Raw genomic sequence first — 21,042 nt, forward strand, 5'->3', positions numbered from 1 at the left:
AAATTGTTAATATTGATAAATTGTGTTTAAAGTGCCGGCATGGCCACCACGTGAGGTTAGAACTGAGTTTATTTTTAATGGTGTGTTGTGAATTGCGATCACTGTTTTTCAAATTATGAATAACGATGCCTCAAAAATGCAGTGTTCCAAAACTATAAGGGCAATTATCGCACTGGCCCTAAAGTGAGTGTTTTCTAGTTTCCAACTGACGACTCGGAGAGAGCTAAGTGTTAACGAGCTATTCGCCGGGATGATTTCGTTCCTTCCAAAACTGCAGAGGTAAGTCTTAGTTATTAGTGTATTATATATGATTCCAATCATTCAATCACTTAAGTTGTGGAATGGTCCTTGAAATGGAGCCCTGTGTTGTAGGTGTGCAAGCTCCATTTCAAAACTGAGGTTGAAAAGACGACCAGCATGTATGATGAGAGAAATGGGAAATTATTGACTGCACCTTTATCTCATCCAAGGCTTGTGAAAGGTTTGTGGATAGGTCTCTTATATCTTTGCTATTGATGAATGAAATAGTAGATTTTTTAGGGTGATTTATATCTTACTGATTTAAGCATTTGCTGTATTGAATTGACCAGTTATTACATTTAGTTTGGAATGTGCTGAGTATTCACATTACTTCAAAGGACTACTGTTGTGGGTATAGTGATATTCTGGGAAAACTTATAGGGCCTAAATTATGAAGGTATGTAAGGTATTGGCTTTCATGTATTCCTTCTGTGCTGGACCCCGTAACTGCAAGTGAGCCAGTTCTGTTTATTATATCGCATGAGGGAAAATACCACTTAGTGTGGGTTAATATTTTTAGTTCAGGCTAGACAGCAATGTTATTGTGTTTATTGCAACTATGTTAGGTTCTGTATAATTATTACAAGTTCAATGATTTTTCTCTGTCTCCTTGTGTGCTATTCATTTTATATTAAAATCAACCAGATATATCTAAGACATGACATGGTCCTGTGAAGTAAGTGGTGCCATGAATTAATAGACGAGCGCATTTATATCTAGGCGAATGCATTTTAACTTGGTCTAAACGTTTCAGGAGCTGTTCCTTCTCAGTTTCCAAACTGCCCAGAGTACTTGTCTGATACCACATTTGCCCACCGAGAAGCTCCAGACGATAGGCGTTGTCGAGTAGACAATGAAAGTTTGGCCAAGGCTCTTGCTCAAAGTTTAGAGACCTATGAAGCTCATGTCAGTATGTTTCTTTCAAGAACTTCCAGGAATTTGAAGAAAAATTAAGTTCAATATCTGTAAAACAAGACTGGAACTGCTCTGAAAAGGAACAAATTTAGTAGCTCTATTTTCCATAGTAGTTTCTTTAGAAGAGAATACAGTAATAACACAAGAGCACTTTTATTTTATCATATTTATTGCCAGGTGTTACGTTTTCAGGGAGTGATATTACATTTGAGAGGGCACCTTTTATGTTAAACAGGTATTTTGTCATTTAACAAATACGGTTCATTACCTTGGTGGCACATATCCTACAAAATCATTAACCATCCTTTCCTTTTGTCTGTGGTAAGCTGAGGCTTTCTAATTTTTTTTTAGTACATTACTATTATTAATCACTGAGTTGATGAACCTCTATGAATTCCATTCAAAGGGAATGTGTAAACTCTGAATTCAGGGCTAATCACTGTAAGTTCCTTCAGTAGTAAACATTCCTGTTTGAGTAATTGTGAATTCAATTATGAATTTCCTCTTCCAGCATTATAGCCTATTCACACTCTGGTTATGAATTTCCTCTTGGAGAGAGTACTCCTTCCAGCTTTTGTTATGTAATGAATCTAATATGCATCTGTGAAAAATTGGGGATTAATTACTTAATTGATCTCATGTGTGTCATATCTATATAGTGCAGCTGGTTCATAAAGCATGAAATGAGTAGTTCAGTGTGTGTTCTGCTACTTTTTTATTAATGTAATGGCAGGGATGCAAGTTCTTAATATGGTTTCTTAGGATTTTAACAATTACTGTTCATAGAGATTTCCTTTTATATTTTCTTATATAATGTTCACCTCATGTCCATTTCAATTTTAAGAAACCTGGTGAAGTTAAATTGAAAACAATTTCAGAAAATGTCTGGCTGAAGGTCAGTTCAAATGTAATAAGAATTGGCATGCTACTTTTCAAATTTAAGAATTTCAATTTTTTTCCTGTTCTGGTTATTTGAATCAGGGTCCAAAATCATATAAGTACATTTATTTACACTAGGGAATGCGAATATAATTTTGATGACTTGATGAACAAACTATTGTTGGCATGTACTATAATCATTCTCTTTGCATAACAGCCAAATTGTGTGGGCTCTTCACGCCCTTAATTTATGTGAGGCTTCTATTGTAAAAAAAATGTTTACCTGTTTTCATGACCGACAACACTGAGCATTACAGCTTGCATGTTCCTGGACTGCTACTAATATACTGTAAGTAAGGTAGTTTATACGTTATTTTTATTTAATAGCTTTTTCTGTACTTACATGTTGTTTTTTACCTTTCATCAGCAAGTTCAGTTCTGTAAAAGCTTGCTTTTTCTTTTTTTGCGTTGCACCGACAGAGAGAGGTCTTATGGCGAGTTTTGTAAAAGGAACTGATCATTTTTGACTCTTAAATATACGTAAGAAAGTGTCATATAAACATATTATTAAATTTGTTCAGTATTAAGACTCTTAAAAAATTCTTCTTTGCATTTTTAATTGTTCTTTTTAATTATTACGGTATATTACTCATTTCGCTTCCGATATGCACGTCTACGAGAAAGAATATTCGTAGAATGCACTTTAACCAGCGTATTTTTCAATTTTTGTAAGGAATTAGCTTCATCTACTATCCACTCGCACTGAGCCGTGGTGGTCACGGCTGAGCCGTCGCGTGACGTCACGAATCGTATTGCCAGGCCTTGTTCTCTAGGAGGCGCTGGTACAACCGGTTGTCGCGGCGAGCGATGTATAGTAAAGAGGCGCTCGTTTATTGTCAGCGAGTTTTGTGTGAGCGTGCGCATGTGAAAAGAAACAGCGTTGTTACCGCGGTAGTTGCCAGTGGCATCCATTAACTTACTGTTAGGCTGCGAATGCAAGACAACCCTTGAGTTTTCGCATGAGATACTGAGAAAAAAAATTATTGGATTCAGAGAAATACGGTATCACTCCAGAGGTTTCTGTGGCAAACACTTCCGTTTTCTTCTTCAAACGGCGTCACCTAACCTGACCGTATATGTATCATAAAAACATATTTGAAATGCATGTAAAGAAATGATAACCTCCTTGCGAAAAATTTACGTGTAAATAGCCTTCCCGCAATTTAACTAGACGCGAGAAGATATGAAATATCCTCTGAAATCAGTGATGTACTCTGCCATATCTTGAGGTGTATGGCATTCTTACTTAATTTCCGTATACAACATTAAAATCAAGATATTGTTTACGGTACTTCAGTCTTTATTTTTAACGAGTTAACAACTGCTATCTGCCATGTTATTTATGCATTTATTACGAAAACGTGTTATCCTGTTTCATTTCGAATTTTCTTTAGAGAACATTAGCCTCAAAATTAAGAGGTCGTTTAGTCAGCCTTAATTTTTAGCGAGTTAACAATCGTTTCACAATTAAGTATTTATTTATTTTCCACCTAGTCGATACAATGATTGCTTAAGGCAACTTTTAATGGTCAAAAGTGGTACATGTTTCATATATTATCAACATCTTCAGCCACATAACACTGTTTAGATGAAAAATATATAAAATTGACAAAGTATACTTTGACCATTAAAAGTTGCCTTAAGCAATCATTGTATCGACTAGGTGGAAAATAAATAAATACTTAATTGTGAATCTATTGAAGTGCGATACGGACCATGAAGCTGATTTTATGTAATTAACAATCGTTATCGGACACGTTATTTACGCATTTATTACAAAAATATGTTCTCTTTCATTTCGAATTTTCTTTACAGAACAGCAGATGACGGGTATTACTAATCGACTCCGACATCGCCTTCGAATGTCGACGAGAGAACTCGCTAGTGCACATAGCGAGGAAACGATGCCGAAGGTAATTGATCGCATGCAATATCATCACTGGGGTGTATAAATATCAGTAACAGAAAAATTCTCGCGCTTAATCACTCGCAATAACGGATGCCTCAGTGATAGGGCTCTCGCTGTAACCGAAGGGCGATACACAGTTTATTATAGGAATTTTCAAGGGATAGAAAAAGGCCGTCGCTATAATGGAGTTCTTGTTACATGCCGTACTCGCTATAACGGACTTCTACTGTAGTTTCATTAACAGAATATTATAATTCAGAAAATAAAGTAACTTACACCCTCTTAACAGTACATACAGTATATGTACATGTATTGTAATTCCGTGAATTTATTATACTAAAATTTTGTCTACATGAATTCTGGCCTTATCAATGTATGATGTGGTCAGCAAATTGTAACCACATAAAGATCCTAAGGACTTCGGGGATGTTATGTGTAGTTTCTTCCACGTTGCACTGATTTAATATGTACTGTTGGTAAGCAAGGCTGTCTGTATTTCTGTGTGGCAGTGAGATTGTTGAATAACAATTTATTTTCATTGGTTTTCAGTATTCATCATGTAGTAGAACCGGCTTAGCGGCGATGACGACGAGAGATTGAAAGTGCTTGTAGACATTGTTTTAGATCGCAATTATGGCCACCTCCTTATGTGTTGCCTGGCCAGGCTTCTAGAAGGATATGTCACAGCATATCTTCTCATAAATTCTAGAGTGCCTAATAGCCTAGTTATAATGTAAAGAACTTTTTTTCAACCATCTAGTGCCTTATTATGGATATTACAGTGTGTTGCACAATATTGTAGTGGATTATACATCATATATAGGTAATAATCAATTATATACTATTAATTACGGGTTTTTACATTCACTTAACTCACATTAATATATATACATCAACTAATAGAAAAAGGCCAACTACCAACTGCGCCATATATATACGAGAGTGGCAGCCCACGGACTACATCACCGAATATGTTCAATCAAGGAATACCACAGCCCCACTGACAGATGTCAGTGCACCTTAGGTGGAGGACCATGCAACACGTATCATATCGTTGAGTGCAAAGACAGGACATTGACTTTGTCACACTATGCAAATGATGCTAATTTTGTTTAATTAATTAATACCTTGTACACAGTGTGTTTAAAAAATTATATTAATATATATACAGCATAGGTTTCATGACATAACCTCACAAATAGTACAGTTGCCTGTACCTAACTACACAAATAATAATACTGATTTTAATAAAACTGATCCTAATCCATATTCACTCGAAAATTACTCTTACATCCTCGCCATGGCCACCAGTGATGTATCCACAAAGACGCACATACCTCCCTTCCCTAATTATCTCAGAACTATCCTACCTATTTTCTCATTCCTTACCTTCCTTATTCTTGCTTCCTTTCACATAAATTATACAATACGTCCAACACTTCGCACCACAAATTGATTCACATATTACATATTTTATTACCTTTTCTATTTGTTTTCTTGATTCAAGAACTGGAAAAAAACAAAGAAAAGCAGCTTGATTTGTTCTTGGTGATTTCCGACAAAAGAGTAGCGTTACAAAAATGTTGCAAAGTTTGGGCTGGGAAGAATTGGGACAAAGACGATGAGTTGCTCAACTAAGTGGTATGTATTTTTGCATACGATTTTTGTTTTTGTTTTCCACCTATTCAGTAATAATAATTGTTTTTTGTCACTAGAAAATCAATTTTACTACAATACTACATTAATAGGGACATGTTTTGCTCGACGTCCGAGCATCCTCAGCCTTTATAACTTTTCTCAAGGTTAAGACATAACATTATTAACTTTACTTATAACTAATTTTTACTTAATTATAATCTTAATATTAAGTAGTAAAATACATTAACAGAAAGACATTTGTGAACACAATGAACAGATTAACATTTAAAATAACAGTGTTAAAATTGGAATAGACATTAAATCTATTAACACTGATGTCTAAAACATGGTAAATCCCAACAACAATGAAAAAATTTGGCTAAAATTCTCGTAAATTTCTTCATTTTTACTAACTCAGTAGTTAATGAACTATTGTATTGTGTTGCTTAAAATTTGAGTCATAAACCTTGTTAAAATTCAAATGTGTCTTAGGCTTAAATGTCGTAATGTACATGTTGAAATAGTGAGAAATATTCTACATCTCATATTAATTTGATGCTTGCTGCAATAATTTGATAGTGAACAGCTAGGTACATCTTTTTGGTTGATTCCCCGAACTAGAATAACTACACTACAGTTATGCTGGTTAAATGTATCCTAATTTTAAAATACTAGGAATAAGAGGCTATCCTTTGCAAAAAGTGTATTGTGTGGTCAGCAACATTTAAACCTTTTATTTAATCAAGGACAAGTTGTTTTAATATTCTGTTTTACCTATGTTACTTGTGTTTTTGTGTATGTTTTAACTATTATTCAAGATCACGGCTGAAGATGTTTTCCATGGAAAATGAAACATGTACCAACAAAGAAAAAATTAAAATAAATGAATATTATCATAATCTAAGAAAATTGTAAGATTTTTAAAGTGGTGGAAAGGTGGAACTTCCCAAATGTACAAGTTTTAATTTGTTATATATAACAACTCCACCATGGATCAAGATGAAATTTATTACTTGTAACAGTTACTGTTGATCAATTGCAAGTGACAACCTTCCAGAGAACACTCACAATCTTAAAAAAAAACATGCAATTTCTATGGAAAACAGAAAAATATGACTGAGAAAATGTGATTAAGCTTTTAATTTAGGTATCATTTACTTCATTTGCTAATTGTTTAGTTTGTATATTTTATCTCTATTCTGCATGCATAATTCAATCAGTATTGAAAATTTTACGTAATGACAAAATAACGTTTTGTCCAATTGCTTTTTATCCCGGGATGGAAGAGCAAAATAAAATTCATTCTTGAATTCAGCATTACGATGTTAATGAAACCCACCTATTTTAGTTTGTACCACATTAAAAGAAGTTTTCTTTTGCAGGCTAGTGTTATTTATTAACATTACATAGCTGTGATAACTTCAGGAATTTTAAACCTATTAGTGGTTAAATGTGGCTGAAAACATAACTAGGGTGTATCATGTGTGTTCATTTGTGTTGTGATTTTTCAGAAACCTAAAAAAATCCACAGCATTGTAAATTTGCTGTCCTCATTTGAGGACAGCATCACAAGGAAGCAATCTCTACAGAAAGTACTTGCAGCTGTTGAACCAAGAGGTCCTTTTTTACAAGTTGCTTTACGTCACACCAACACAGATGGGTCTTATGGTGATTATTGATTGACAGTCGACTCTATGTACAAGTTCTTAACACGTACAAAAAAGGATATACAGTTGACTCTATATACACCTTAAAGATATATACACAAAGTCAACATTAAAAAGGGCTTTCAGTCCCTTATAGAGTGCCTCAGGGGTCACACAATGTATGTTCTCGATGAAAGCAGCAAAAGCTTGCAGAGCGCAGTCCTTCAGAATGTGCACTTCAGCACCACAGTCACAAGCTGGAGAGTCTCTTCAGTCCCACTGATGCAGAGCAGAAGCACTTCTTCCGACTCCGCAGCGTATCCTGTTAAGTGTGGTCCAGGTGGAGCGAGGAAGGTTGAGCCCAAACAACTTTCTAGTTGGATCCCTGATGTTGACAATGCCATGAGGGTGTGATTGAGACCATTCATGTTTCCATATTTATCAGGTTTAAAATGTGAATTAACTAATTCCTTTGCTGTCTTCCAGGCAGGTTTGCATAATTTCAGTCTCGCTACGGCATTTTCATCTGTATCCTGATGCACTGGGAGGTAATAGTTCTGGTCCAGAGTCTAATAGGGGTGCTTTGCCGTCTGATGTGAGGAGGCTGAATGTTGCTCAGTAATGGTAACCATTGAATAGGAGTGGAGTGCAATGTACCAGACATAATTCTCATTGTGTGGTGCAGTTGGTGGTGCTAATAGAGCAATAACAACAATAACATGCTGCCGTACTGCCCTATTGGGCTTCAATTGAGAAATCAACTTACATAATGTTATGTTATGGTGATGATAGGACAGGAAAGGGCTAGGAGTGGAAATTAAGTGGCCGTGGCCTTACTTAAGGTACAGCCCTGGCATTTGCCTGGTGTGAAAATGGGAAACAATGGAAAACCATCTTCAGGAGTGCCGACAGTGGGGTTCGAACCCACTGTCTCTCGAATACTGGATACTGTCTGCACTAGGCGACTGCAGGTACCGAGCTTGGTTTTTATAATTTTATTCTTTCAATATATTATGTACATTTCATCCCTCAATGCATATGATATACTAAGCCTGATAGAGAATGGAGCTCTCTCCACAATATAGGGGTAATGAGCCTGCGTTTCCTCCAGAGGCCCCTGGTTTGACTCCTGACAACATTAGGAATTTTTACCTAGATCAACTCAGCCTACGTGAGAACAATTAATGATCTGATGGTAAGCTAGTAGCCCCAATTTAGAAATCCAAAAATAATGGCCAAAGTGCTCCGTCGTGCTGACCACACATCTCCTCATAACCAACCAGCGCTGCTTGATATGGCAAAACACATTAAGGCTATATTAGCATGGGGTTTGCTGTTTTGATCCCCACTTTTTGACCACACCATATTTGCATCAGAATTCGTGACGCACTCGTTAAACATGGAAAGAATGTAACAACAAAATAGGATGTCCATTAACAGGTAGCCCCTCTTGTGACAAGCTTTCAGCTTGACAGTATATGGATGTTGATGTTAGGTCTATACGAGAGGCCCAGTTTGATGTAATGGACCACCTGCTCATCCATATCGAGGGAAAACATGCTGGCTTTTGCAAAATTGTCATCTTCCGATGGAAATGACAATGGCACTGTAGAAAATGTGAATATTTTATTGGCCTATTTTTTACTCTACTTCTCTCTCTCTCTCTCTCTCTCTCTCTCTCTCTCACTCTGCCATTATAAGCTGATACAGAAAAGGAAACGGAAGACATCTCCAATATTCCTCCGAAACCTTTTAATCACCCATACAACCTTTTATACAAAATGTTAATGAATTGTGATACCAGACGTATTGGAGCAACGTTGTGAGACACATGAAATCCGAGATGATTGAAGCTTGGGGGATAGAAAGTCTCACAGACGATTACAATGCCGATAGTGACTCAGAAATGAGTGGTGTGTTCCCTTTGTAGGATTATTTCCTTCCTTAGGGGAAATTGAATCTAACAGCAGCACAAGCTCTTCTACATGGTGAGTAGAAATTTAATTTAATTTTCTCACGTTTTATCTATTCGAGCATTGACATGTTTTTATCTTGTAGCCTTATCCTAAATTTGTTGTGTACTGTTGTTCATCTTACGTGAATTATGTATGTTGCTACAAAGAATAAATTATTATGGACATATTACAGTATATACATTTCCATTTGTGTTGTGTATCGTAAATAAGCTGTTTGTATTCGTAGCAGTTTGGTACCACCGTCTGACTTCCGGTTAACTGTCAAGTCGAAACTCATAAAAATGGAACTATAAATTATCTTTCTCCCTTTACCTTTCTTAAAAATTTCAACAGAAACAATTTTCATGGCTTCATAGACATTAATAGTGATGGAGCTGACATAAACCGGGTGAGTTGGCAGTGTGGTTAGGGACGCACAGCAGTGAGCTTGCATCCGTGAGATAGTGGGTTCGAACCTCACTGTCCACAGCCATGAAGATGGTTTTCTGTGGTTTCACATTTTCACACCAGAGCTTTACCTTAATTAAGGCCACGGATGCTTCCTTGCCATTCCTAGGCCTTTCGTATCCCATCGTCGCCATAAGACCTATCTGTGTCGGTGCAACGTAAAGCAAATTTAAAAAAAAAGAGTTGGCATAAGAAGGATGCCTAAAGAAAGTGTTAAATGCAGAAATTGCATTAAAGATTTTGGGGAGGAATGCTTCTCTGTTGAAGGAAAAATCTTCTTCTGTGAAGTGTACGAAGTTAAATTAGGTGCTGTAAAGTGTTGTAATGTCTAGGAGCATAGTGGCACTGCTAGGCACAAAAGTGCTGAGATGAATGGGGAATAAGAGGCATGCATTGTTTCTATATTTTACTTCAGTTAAATGTTTTGTGCCCACAGCGACAATTGGCACATTCTTAATTCGAATAGCTAATGTGATTTTCATTATTTGCAGGAGCAGCAATGTAGTTTCTGTCACCATTGTGTAAGACTGAAAATTAATTAAAAATATCTTTGGTAATGAACATAGGTTAATGAATGATGATGAATTTATGACAGGAACTAGTGGAATTAAGTTAAAAGAACTAGTAAGGAAGTGAAAGTAGTGCAGTAAGATTGTACGAGGACGGTTTGAAAAGTTCTCGGAATCACCGCTAGATGTCAGTGCTAGAGCAACGAGGTTTCCGCGCAATAATCACACATCCTTTGTGAGTGAACACGTGGCGCGTCAGTGCTCTAGCTGCAGGAGTGTGGTAGTGACGACTCTTTGTTGTTGTTCCCGCGTAGTGATTTGTGACAATGGAATAAACTGAGATTCGAACAGTGATTAGATACTTTGTAAAGAAAGGTATGAAAGCAAATGAAATTCATGCCGACTTTCAGAACACACTGGGGGACTCTGCTCCTTCATTTTCAACTGTTGCCAAGTGGACCAGCGAGTTTAAATTTGGTCGGGAGAGCTTGGATTATGATTCGCATAGTGGACGGCCAAAAAGTGTTACAACCCCAGCATTTATTGCAAAAGTGCATAAAATGGTCAGGGAGGATCGTCGACTGAAAGTGCGGGAGATTGCTGAAGCTGTAGGGATGTCTTCTAAACGGGTATATTATATTTTAACCGAAGAATTGGGTATGAAAAAATAATCCGCAAGATGGGTGCCGCGGCTCTTGACATTAGACAATAAACGCACCAGATTTGAAATGTCCCAACAAAGTCTGGCCCGTTTTCAGTGCAACCAACAAGATTTTTTGCGCTGGTTTGTGACTGCAGATGAAACTTGGGTCCACTACTATACCCCAGAGACAAAACAGCAGTCAAAGCAGTGGAAACATGCTGATTCACCACCACCAAAGAAAGCAAAGGCAGTGCGTTCAGCCGGAAAGGTCATGGCCTCAGTTTTCTGGGATGCAAAAGGCATTCTGCTGATAGATTATCTTCCTACTGGCCAAACAATTACGGGGCAATACTATGCAAACCTCCTAGACTAACTACAGGATAAGATACGCGAAACAAGGCCTGGTTTGGCAAGGAAAAAGGCCATCTTTCATCAGGACAATGCTCTGCCGCACACAAATGTTATTGCCATGGCAATACTTCATGAACTGGGGTGCGAATTGTTGCCACATCCACGTTATTCACCTGATTTGGCACCATCAGACTTTCATCTATTCCCCAAGCTGAAAATTTTCCTCGGGAAGAACTGACAGCCGAATTGGAGAGGTATTTTTCAGGCCTGGAGGAATCTCATTTTCGAGATGGGATCAAGGCATTGGAACATTGCTGGACCAAATGCATTAGTCTACAGGGAGACTATGTTGAAAAATAAAAGCAGTTCCACCGAGGTAAGATACTTAATTCTAGTACATTCCGAGAATTTTTCAAACCACCTACGTATAATGACTTGAACTGTTGGCAAAAGTCATGTGTTGGAAGTACACATGTTTGGTCATATTTTCCATTTTTGCATCTTATGAAGCTATTTTTAAAAATCATCTTTACCTGCATATATTTGTGACTATTAGGTTCTAATAATCTAAACCCTAATCATCATCATACCATCTGTCACTTTATCAGAGGATAGTTATGCTTCTTTTTTACTCTATTTCTCTCTCTCTCTCTCTCTCTCTCTCTCTCTCTCTCTCTCTCTCACTCTGCCATTATAAGCTGATACAGCAAAGGAAACGGAAGACATCTCCAATATTCCTCCGAAACCTTTTAATCACCCATGCAACCTGATATACAAAATGTTAACTCGAGAGTGACCGCGCGATGTTTGATTACACAAAAGAGTGTGCACAGAATTTTTCTCCATGGATATGGGCTCTCAATAAAGAATGCTGCATTTTAGCCATACCTTATTTATTTGGCTATAAGTAAAATAACACTTTTTCGTGTAACAGGTGTAATATTTAGCTACATCTGCACATGCATTAAGCTGCAGCATGCAAATTGTTTGAGCATGATCTAAACAAAAGAAAATTTCACCATATTTGATGTTATAAACGTGTTATATTCTATCATTATAGGCTACACTACATAAACTAGGTCATTATTAGTATATATCAAGTCAATTTCCTAAATCAGACAACTTTTTGATCTTGGTTCTGTCAGTCATTTTCAAAATGTATTGCATGTAACTACCTTTCCAGGAACCTTGTATTTCAAAATAACTTGATTCCAGTTCCTCTGCATTCTACAAAAATTTGAAAATTGCACAGTTTATAGAAATATAATACACTTCAATATAAAATTAATAAAAGGTGATTTCGCTTATAGCATGGTTTAGTAGTCTTCTTTTAAGTCCATTTCATCATTGTTGTCACACACAGCGCATTCTATACATGAATGTGTTGAGTGTTGCGGGCATACAAACTGTGAGCAGTGAATGCATTTCTTCTTAGACTTAACGCTTCTTTTTTTCTGTCACAAAAAGCACACCAGCCTGATTCTTCCCTTCCTTGGTGTTGTTGTGTTTGTACCTCTTACCTCTGCCTCCAAACCAGGAATACTTATCAGGTGCATCTTTATGTCCCTGGGAATGCACTCCAATGTGGAACATTGAGCACTGTATTGATATGGTCTTCAAGAACTCATGATGACTAGAAGCAGTCTGGTTAGCTTGATATATTGAAAAACTGTTTATTCTGCAGTGTTCAAGAGCTTTTAGATTATGGTCATTGGCCAGCGGCTAGTAATTCTTGATGCTGAATACTCACCTGTCGTGCGATCTACCACATCAACTCCACCTTTAGTAAGTCTGTAGAAAGTCAGAATTTCCACCTTATTTGCATCACCAGAGCTCTTGTGAATTCAATCGCCATCATGAATAGACATTACCAACAGCACGACTCTATTTTCCTCTTGCTTGGACGTGGAGTCCATACTGAAACTGAATATGTTTGAATTTGTTGGTCTTGAGGAAGCCTGTAGAAATAGCGGAGGGATTTCTCTTCTGTTCTTTAGCGTTTCAACCACCGTGAGTTTGTGCTCATTGAGAAGTTAGTAACAAGTGGTATCGATGTGTACCATTTGTCCAGAGTGGCATTTCATCCAATTCGGGACATCAGGAGAATAAGCCTCTGACCAACACTTGCTGGGCCATTGTCCACCTTATATGGTCCTTCGTGTTGTTCATCACCGTATACCTCCATATTTACTGTATAACATGTTCTTTCATCTGCTAAAGAGAACGCTTTAATTCTGTATCTGGATGGTTTGTTGGGAATGAAGTGACTGAAACTGCATCTTCCTCTGAATGTTTCAAGCATCTTATCTATGGTTGTATATTAACTTGAACTATAGTTTATTTTACATCGAGTGACAAAGCCTACAGATAATTCCCTGATAAAAGTGACCTTGTCAGTCATGATTCTGCCAGTCCTTGTATTTACAGTTGAACCTGACTTACACGTATATCAAGGGGAAGAGAGAAAACTACTTGTAACTCAGAATTACTTAGAAATCAGACTTACTCAATACGTCACATATTTACTGAAAAACCAATGGAATAGACCTACATGTGTAAATCCTTGCAAATAATAAATACATTAAGACAGAAAATATTATTTTGAACTTGGCCCAGCCTTAAACAAATCAGATAGTTTGGCTTGTTTCACTTTTCTTGCATTAAGAGTATAAACCTCCTTTAGCAAACTTAACAATTAATTCAAAGTATTTTCACTACAACTTTTCGCACTGATGTAATGCCTACACACTTCGATTGCACTTAACACTTCACTCAGTTCAGGTGTCAAGATTCAAGTCGTTATCTCCATCTCCAATGTCACTATCGCTTGTAGCTGGTCTATCACCGTTGCGTTGTTGGCATACATCAGCAATAATCTCTTCTTCCGGTAGTTCTCCACATAGAGCCAGATTGTCATCAAAATGCACAGAAGTATCAAATTCTACACCCTCTGTAGCGTTAGCTCATTGCCAGACAAAACTTCGTCCCCATAATCATCATTAGAGGCAGCCTCTTCTAGTAAGACACCAGTTTTGCGGAAACAGTTGCTGACTGTGGAGGATGACACCTGCTTTCAGGCATCGGAAATGAAGTCCATGGCTTGTAGCAAATTAATGGAGAGAGGTTCATTTCCTGCATCACTCAGTGTTATTAAATGTTGAACCAGCATTTTTCTATAATGCACTTAGAAATTTGCAATGATGCCAAATCAAGCGGTTGTAGAGCACTGGTACAGTTAGGAGGGAAGAATTCCATTCGGACATTCTCCAGAACGATTTGAGGTGGATGTGCTGCACAACGATCCATAAGAAGAAGGATCTTCTGTTTCTTTTTCATTTTAATGCCCAGTTTTTTCAACCACTGTTCCATTGGATTTATATTCCTTAGGTCTTGTTTTTGCACCCTTAAAACACCTCGGATTCTTCGATTTTCCTATCACAAGTGGAGGAAGTCTGTCAGATCCACCTGCATCGGTGGCGAGAAGTACTGTTACACAAATTTTAATTTTCTTCCCTCCATGGCATGAGTCACCTTTTTCAGCTAATGTTTTATTAGGAAGGAGATTCTAGAATAGGCCGGTCTCATCAGAGTTGTAGATGTTTGGAGGCTGATAATTGCTTACGATACCCGGCAGAACCTCTTCTTTCCAGTGTTGCACCGTGACATCGTCTGCAGATTTTGAGTCACTGAAAATTGTTCTCCCTGTGATTCCATGACGATCTTTAAATTCTTGCAACCATCCTGATGAAGCCTTGAAAGCAGCAGTGATACTCATCATTTTAGCTAAATCTATCGCCTTTGCCTTCAGCATGTTGCCACTAGTTGGTAGAGCTGCAGCCCGCTTTTGCTGGAACCATGTGGAAAGTGCTTTCTCCAAATCTACGTACCTTCCTTCTTGCTGACGGCTGCGTTTTGAACCCAGTTTTAAAAACTCGTCCAAAATGTGTGTTTGTATTTAAGTCATCAGTCCAGAGACTGGTTTGATGCAGCTCTCCACGCCACCCTATTCTGTTCATTTCTACGTAACTATTGCATCCTACATCTGCTCTAATCTGCTTGTCATATTCATACCTTGTCTACCCCTACCATTCTTACCACCTACACTTTCTTCAAAAACCAACTGAACAAGTCCATGGTGTCTTAAGATGTATCCTATCATTCTATCTCTGCTCGTCAAATTTAGCCAAATCGATCTCCTCTCGCCAATTCGATTCAGTATCTCTTCATTTGTGATTCGATCTATCCATCTCACCTTCAGCATTTTTCTGTAACACCACACGTCAAAAGCTTCTATTCGCTTTCTTTCTGGGCTAGTTATCATCCATGTTTCACTTTCATACAATGCCATGCTCCACACGAAAGTCTTCTAGAACATCTTTCGAATTTCTATATCAATGTTTGAAGTGAGCACATTTCTTTTCTTAAGAAAGCTCTTCCTTGCTTGTGCTAATCTGCATTTTATGTCCTCCATACTTCTGCCATCGTTTGTTATTTTACTACCCAAGTAACAATATTCATCTCATTTCCTAATTTAATATTTCCTGCATCACCTGCCTTCGTTCGACTGCACTCCCGTTTTGGACTTATTTATTTTCATCTTGTACTCCTTACCCAAGACTTCGTCCATACCATTCAGCAGCTTCTCAAGATCTTCTGCACTCTCAGATAAATAACAATATCATCAGCAAATCTCAAGGTTTTGATTTCCTCTCCTTGGATTGTGATTCCCTTTCCGAATTCCTCTTTGATTTCCTTTACTGCCTGTTCTATGTAAACACTGAAAAGGAGGGGGGACAAACTGTAGCCTTGCCTCACTCCTTTCTGGATTGCTGCTTCTTTTTCAAAGCCCTCGATTCTTATAACTGCAGACTGATTTTTATACAGATTGTAGATAATTCTTCGTTCTCGGTATGTGATCCCAATCACCTTCAGAATATTAAATAGCTTGGTCCAATCAACATTATCGAATGCCTTTTCTAGATCTACGAATGTCATGTACTTGGGCTTGTCCTACTTGATTCGATCCTCTAAGATCAGACGTAAAGTCAGAATTGCTTCACGTTTTCCTACATTTCTTCTGAAGCCAAATTGATCTTCTCCCAACTCAGCTTCAACTTGTTTTTTAAATTATTTTGTAAACTCATCCAGAATAGAGTTTCTTTTACTGATGACTGTACATAGTGTGGTATAAGCAATCCCTAAGTCTGAAGCGATTTCAATTTTTGTTTTGTGTGGATTAGTGTCCACTTCTCGTATGACTTTTCCTTTTTTTCTGTTCTCCATGGCTAATCAAAAGCAACTGAATGACAAAACTACTGTTCAACAGTAAACACCAGATACTGGCATCATGGACATTTTACTTCTCTGTTGTTCCCACGAAAGAAATTCTCATATTCAAACAAATTTACTGTATTTTTTCTTGTTTCCGCACCGAAACCGCCCACTTTGCTTATAATGTATCTTAATCTTTGGTGGCGTGTCAAAAACGACGAAGGTAGAGGAGGAGCGAAGGGGACTCGCCTTTGTTAAGCCACCTGTAAGTAAGGGTCAACAATGTCACTCGGCAAAACTCTGTATTCTGTTCCAGCACCGAAACCCGATCGCTCTACTTCCACCTAGCCAACAAAGAGGAAATTTCACAAATACAGTAGTTTCTTTTTAAAAAGCACAATCTCATTACAATTACGCAAAACTCAGTTATATTTCACTGGCACTTAATACGTATAATAGTGAATTATGTATAAACAGATCACGTATAAATAAGGTTTAATTAACACGCTTTTAAATTATATTTTGCCGGGACCTAAAGGAAATTACGTACAAATACGAATTACATAGAACAGAGTTACGTATAAAACAGGTTCAACTCTATATCGTCAAACCTCAAAGCTAGTAACAACAGCTTAAATCTTTTCGTGGATATTGTAGTTTGAAATAGCTCGATTCCAGTTCCATCTCTGCTCCATAAGTTAGAAAAGTTGAGGTTCTTTGCTTATCAACTCCAGCCAGATGCAAAAGCTTGATCATGGCTTTAATTTCTGCAAGATTAGTCTCCCTCGCATCACGGTACCTTGGAAATTTATTTAGTTTCTTCTCAAGCCATATATTGGTGTGTTACTATGTCATCCAATACGTTATTTGGGAAAAAATAACTTCCACACCTCTAAAGGGTATGAATATTCCTAGCCTCCCCTTTACTGCCCGGTAAATGAATTACAATATTCTGTCCCCTAGAACGACCACTTTTGTTAGCACAATGAATATTTCAAACAGTTCCAATGTCTTTGCCAGTCACTGAGCTCAATAGCTGCAGTCGCTTAATTGCGGCCAGTATCCAGTATTCGGGAGATAGTGGGTTCGAACTCCACTGTCAGCAGCCCTGAAGATGGTTTCCCATGGTTTCCCATTTTCACACCAGGCAAATGCAGGGGCTGTACCTTAATATTAAGGCCATGGCCGCTTCCTTCCCATTCCTAGCTCCTTCCTGTCCCAACGTCGCCATAAGACCCGTCCGTGCTGGTGCAACGTAAACCAACTTGAAAAAAAAAAAATCTTTGCCAGTGTTTAGTGGGGTACCTTCAGTGTTATGTGGTGGAATATTCTCTCCATATTCCGAGTCTACTGATATACTTCACTCTATGTCTCATGAGCACTTTCTTCAACTCTGTCTTCTTCTGCTACGCATTCTTCTTCTGAATCTACAGTCAGTTCAGTATTTCCATCAAAATGAAGCCGACGAGCCGAAATCTGTGCTTGTAAAAGTGAATCATTCCGATCAAATTCTTTTTCCACACTCATAAATAGTTTATTAATCTTTTCCTCCTTGGTGATATCCCTTATGCTAGTAAATGATAAAACGCGATGAGTAAATCATATTATACACCGACTCTTAACACATTCACGCTCGCATGGAAAAACATCAATGTATTGTATCAGCAAGAGCTGCATGCGGAGAATACTTCTGCATTGAAGAAAATACCTAACAGTAACAATTGCCACAGTGGCAGAGTTAGAGATAGAAATAAACTAACCTTGACGATTGATTTGCAGTATCCCCAAGCAATAAGACGTGTATGTGCTAGTTGGTCAAAGTCACATTCTTGTACAAACAAAATAAACAAAGTGTAGAGATTTTCTCCGCGGTGCGCTCTCTCCCGGGTTAACGAACATTGTAATACTCTTTTACTTCATAAACGTGCAGTGTATATAAGTGATGTAAAACTACAAAAAGAAAATTACGTTTCACTCATGTGTATTAGCAAGGCGATTTACATAGTTAATGGAGGAAATAACAGTTGTAGCAGTTCCTAATGTGTGTCAGTAATGCCAATAATACTGCTGTTGTTTTAGAAAGCTTATGATTCAGAATTAAGTTCCTGCTTTGTGAACTTTGATTCATTTACTTTTTCCTTACTCTTAGATTTGAAATGTAAACCACCAGGCTAATGTTAATTTATCTTAATGATCTTCAGAAGTCAGTGATAGCATATATTTCTGGTGTATTCAGTCTTCAGAATTTCACAAAGGCATGGAAAAATTTTGTACAAATTTAGTATTAGGGAAAGTTGCTGTAATAGGCATGTTAACTTCTTCATTATTCTTAGAGAAGTGATTGCTGTCAGAAAATTCTTGAATTTTGTTTGTAGACATGATATAGGCCATATCGTGTCTACAATTACGGGCTGTCAAAGTATCAGTGGTAACATGAATTTTGTTTATTTTCTGTTCAGGCTATCTTCAAAATTGGCCGTAGCTATCTAAAGATAGCTCACCAAGGACTGACTGCTCTAGAGAATTGGACCAAGTCTCTGTCTTCTGATGATATGAAACGATTTTTGAAGGAAGTGCTTCCATACTTAGATACTTATTTGCAGAGCAGAGGTAATAAGAACTAACTCATGCATAGCTAACATTAATTATTGTTATTTGTAAAGTAAGTTGATGTAGAACAGAAAATCACAAGGTAAGCTTTCATTGACAGAATACACATTAATGTAAGGAAACACCATGATGTTCTTATACTGTATAATAGAATAGTAAATAAGTTACAGGATTGTGAACGACTACAAAAAGACCTAGACAATGTTGTAAGATGGACAGCAGACAATGGTATGAAGGTGAATGGGATGAAAAGTCAGGTTGTAAGTTTCACCAAGAGGAGAAGTTCTCTCAGTTTTAGTTACTGTGTTGATGGGGTGATAGTACCTCATGGGAATCACTGTAAGTACCTGGGTGTTAATATAAGGATTGATCTACGTTGGGGTAATCACTAGAGAGTGGATTTTTATGTAATTACATATTTTTCTTGCATATGTTTTAACACAATCAGACATGCCAAATCTCCTGGTTGCCAGGACTGATCGCCCGAATTTCAGAGCAGTTTCAATAATTTTCATATTATTTTAAACTCCCGTGCGTTTCCTCATTCTATCGATATATGGTTGAGTATGGCTGGTAGATAGTAGTTCTGATAATCACAACTGGATGACAGTACGGGACACGGTGGCCAGCCGTGTGCTCCCCTTTGGTCTGTAATACAGTCAAATACTCAAATAGCTTAATAATAGGAAGTGGAAGTTGCAAGCGAGTAACTTAATCTCAGAAGTAGCATGCCATTGACGTCTACCCGGGGCAGGACCCGCATAAGTGCTTGTGTTACGTCACATAGTAGTGCTTCTTGGTTGTATGCCTTAATATTTGTTTTGGCCAAAATGTCAAAAAAAGAAAAATGATGCAGTGTTTAAAAGTGCTTGTGGGGAAGAGTTTCCATGTTTCAGTGAATCCAGGGTCTGACTCGTTGGCTGAATGGCCAGCGTACTGGCCTTCAGTTCAGAGGGTCTGTTAGCTTTATTAGCTTTATTGTGACTAAAGAACCTATATTTTGTGTTGTTGTTGGTTGAGAAGGCTACATTGGTTCTTTAGTCACAATAAAGCTAATAAACTTAAAGATGACGAATTCCAGGAATCTGGTGTTTATAAGCTAACTTGTACTCAATGTAAAAAAACTTACGTGGGACAATCAGGAAGGAACTTCTTAATTAGATATCAAGAACACGTCAATGCTGAAAAATACAAAAGATTCTCTGCCATGGGATCCCATATGAAAGAGTCCAACCACAAATTCACCAATATCAGACAGGACCTTCAAATTATCTGTATGTTAAATAAAGGAAATCTAATGAACAACCTGGAAAACATCCACATCGTTCTTGATAAATTAGAAAACGGTGAAGAGAATCTTAACGAAAACAACGAGCAAAAAAAACATCTTATACAAGAACATTAGTAAATACTTGGAATGGGTAGACATAAAACAGACAAGACGGACAAGAGATATATCGCAGAAGCACATCCCAATCTCCCTCCTCCCTCACATGATATTTTAGATGATGACAAAACTGTACTTTCCTTCTCTCCAGAGCTTTGCATGAAATGTCAGACTGTGCCACATCGTTACTTCACCAGGTCGCGCTCAAAGACAAACCCTCCAGACAGCACAGAATAAACATCTTTTCCAAACAAGAACGAGAGGCAAGATGTCCTGTTCTGATGACCTCCATTTTTAAACAGAGGAGTCTCCAAAGAATTTTTATTATTTGTGCTTATTGTGTTAATGTTTTTCTTCTCAATTCTTTCTTTATACAGCTGAAGAGGACCACTAAGTGGTTGAAACATGTCCTGTAAGTTCTAATTTATATTCAATTTTGCCTGAGGCAATAATAAAGTATCGATTAGGTGGTTATTTACTAACTTCTTGATTATACAACTG

The 21,042-nt window shown here is 37.5% G+C and overlaps 1 protein-coding gene across 1 annotated transcript in view; it reads left to right on the forward strand.

Annotated features, from left to right (window-relative positions):
- The window catches only part of LOC136857637 (DNA-dependent protein kinase catalytic subunit), an 873,484-nt gene that overhangs the window by 286,334 nt on the left and 566,108 nt on the right, over positions 1–21,042 (forward strand). Inside the window, exon 14 of the mRNA XM_067136445.2 lies at positions 19,004–19,154. Within this exon, the coding sequence (XP_066992546.2) occupies positions 19,004–19,154 (151 nt within the window). The remainder of the gene's footprint in view (positions 1–19,003; positions 19,155–21,042) is intronic.

This window comes from Anabrus simplex, chromosome 1, assembly GCF_040414725.1.
Source record: "Anabrus simplex isolate iqAnaSimp1 chromosome 1, ASM4041472v1, whole genome shotgun sequence".
Classification (NCBI taxonomy): domain Eukaryota; kingdom Metazoa; phylum Arthropoda; class Insecta; order Orthoptera; family Tettigoniidae; genus Anabrus; species Anabrus simplex.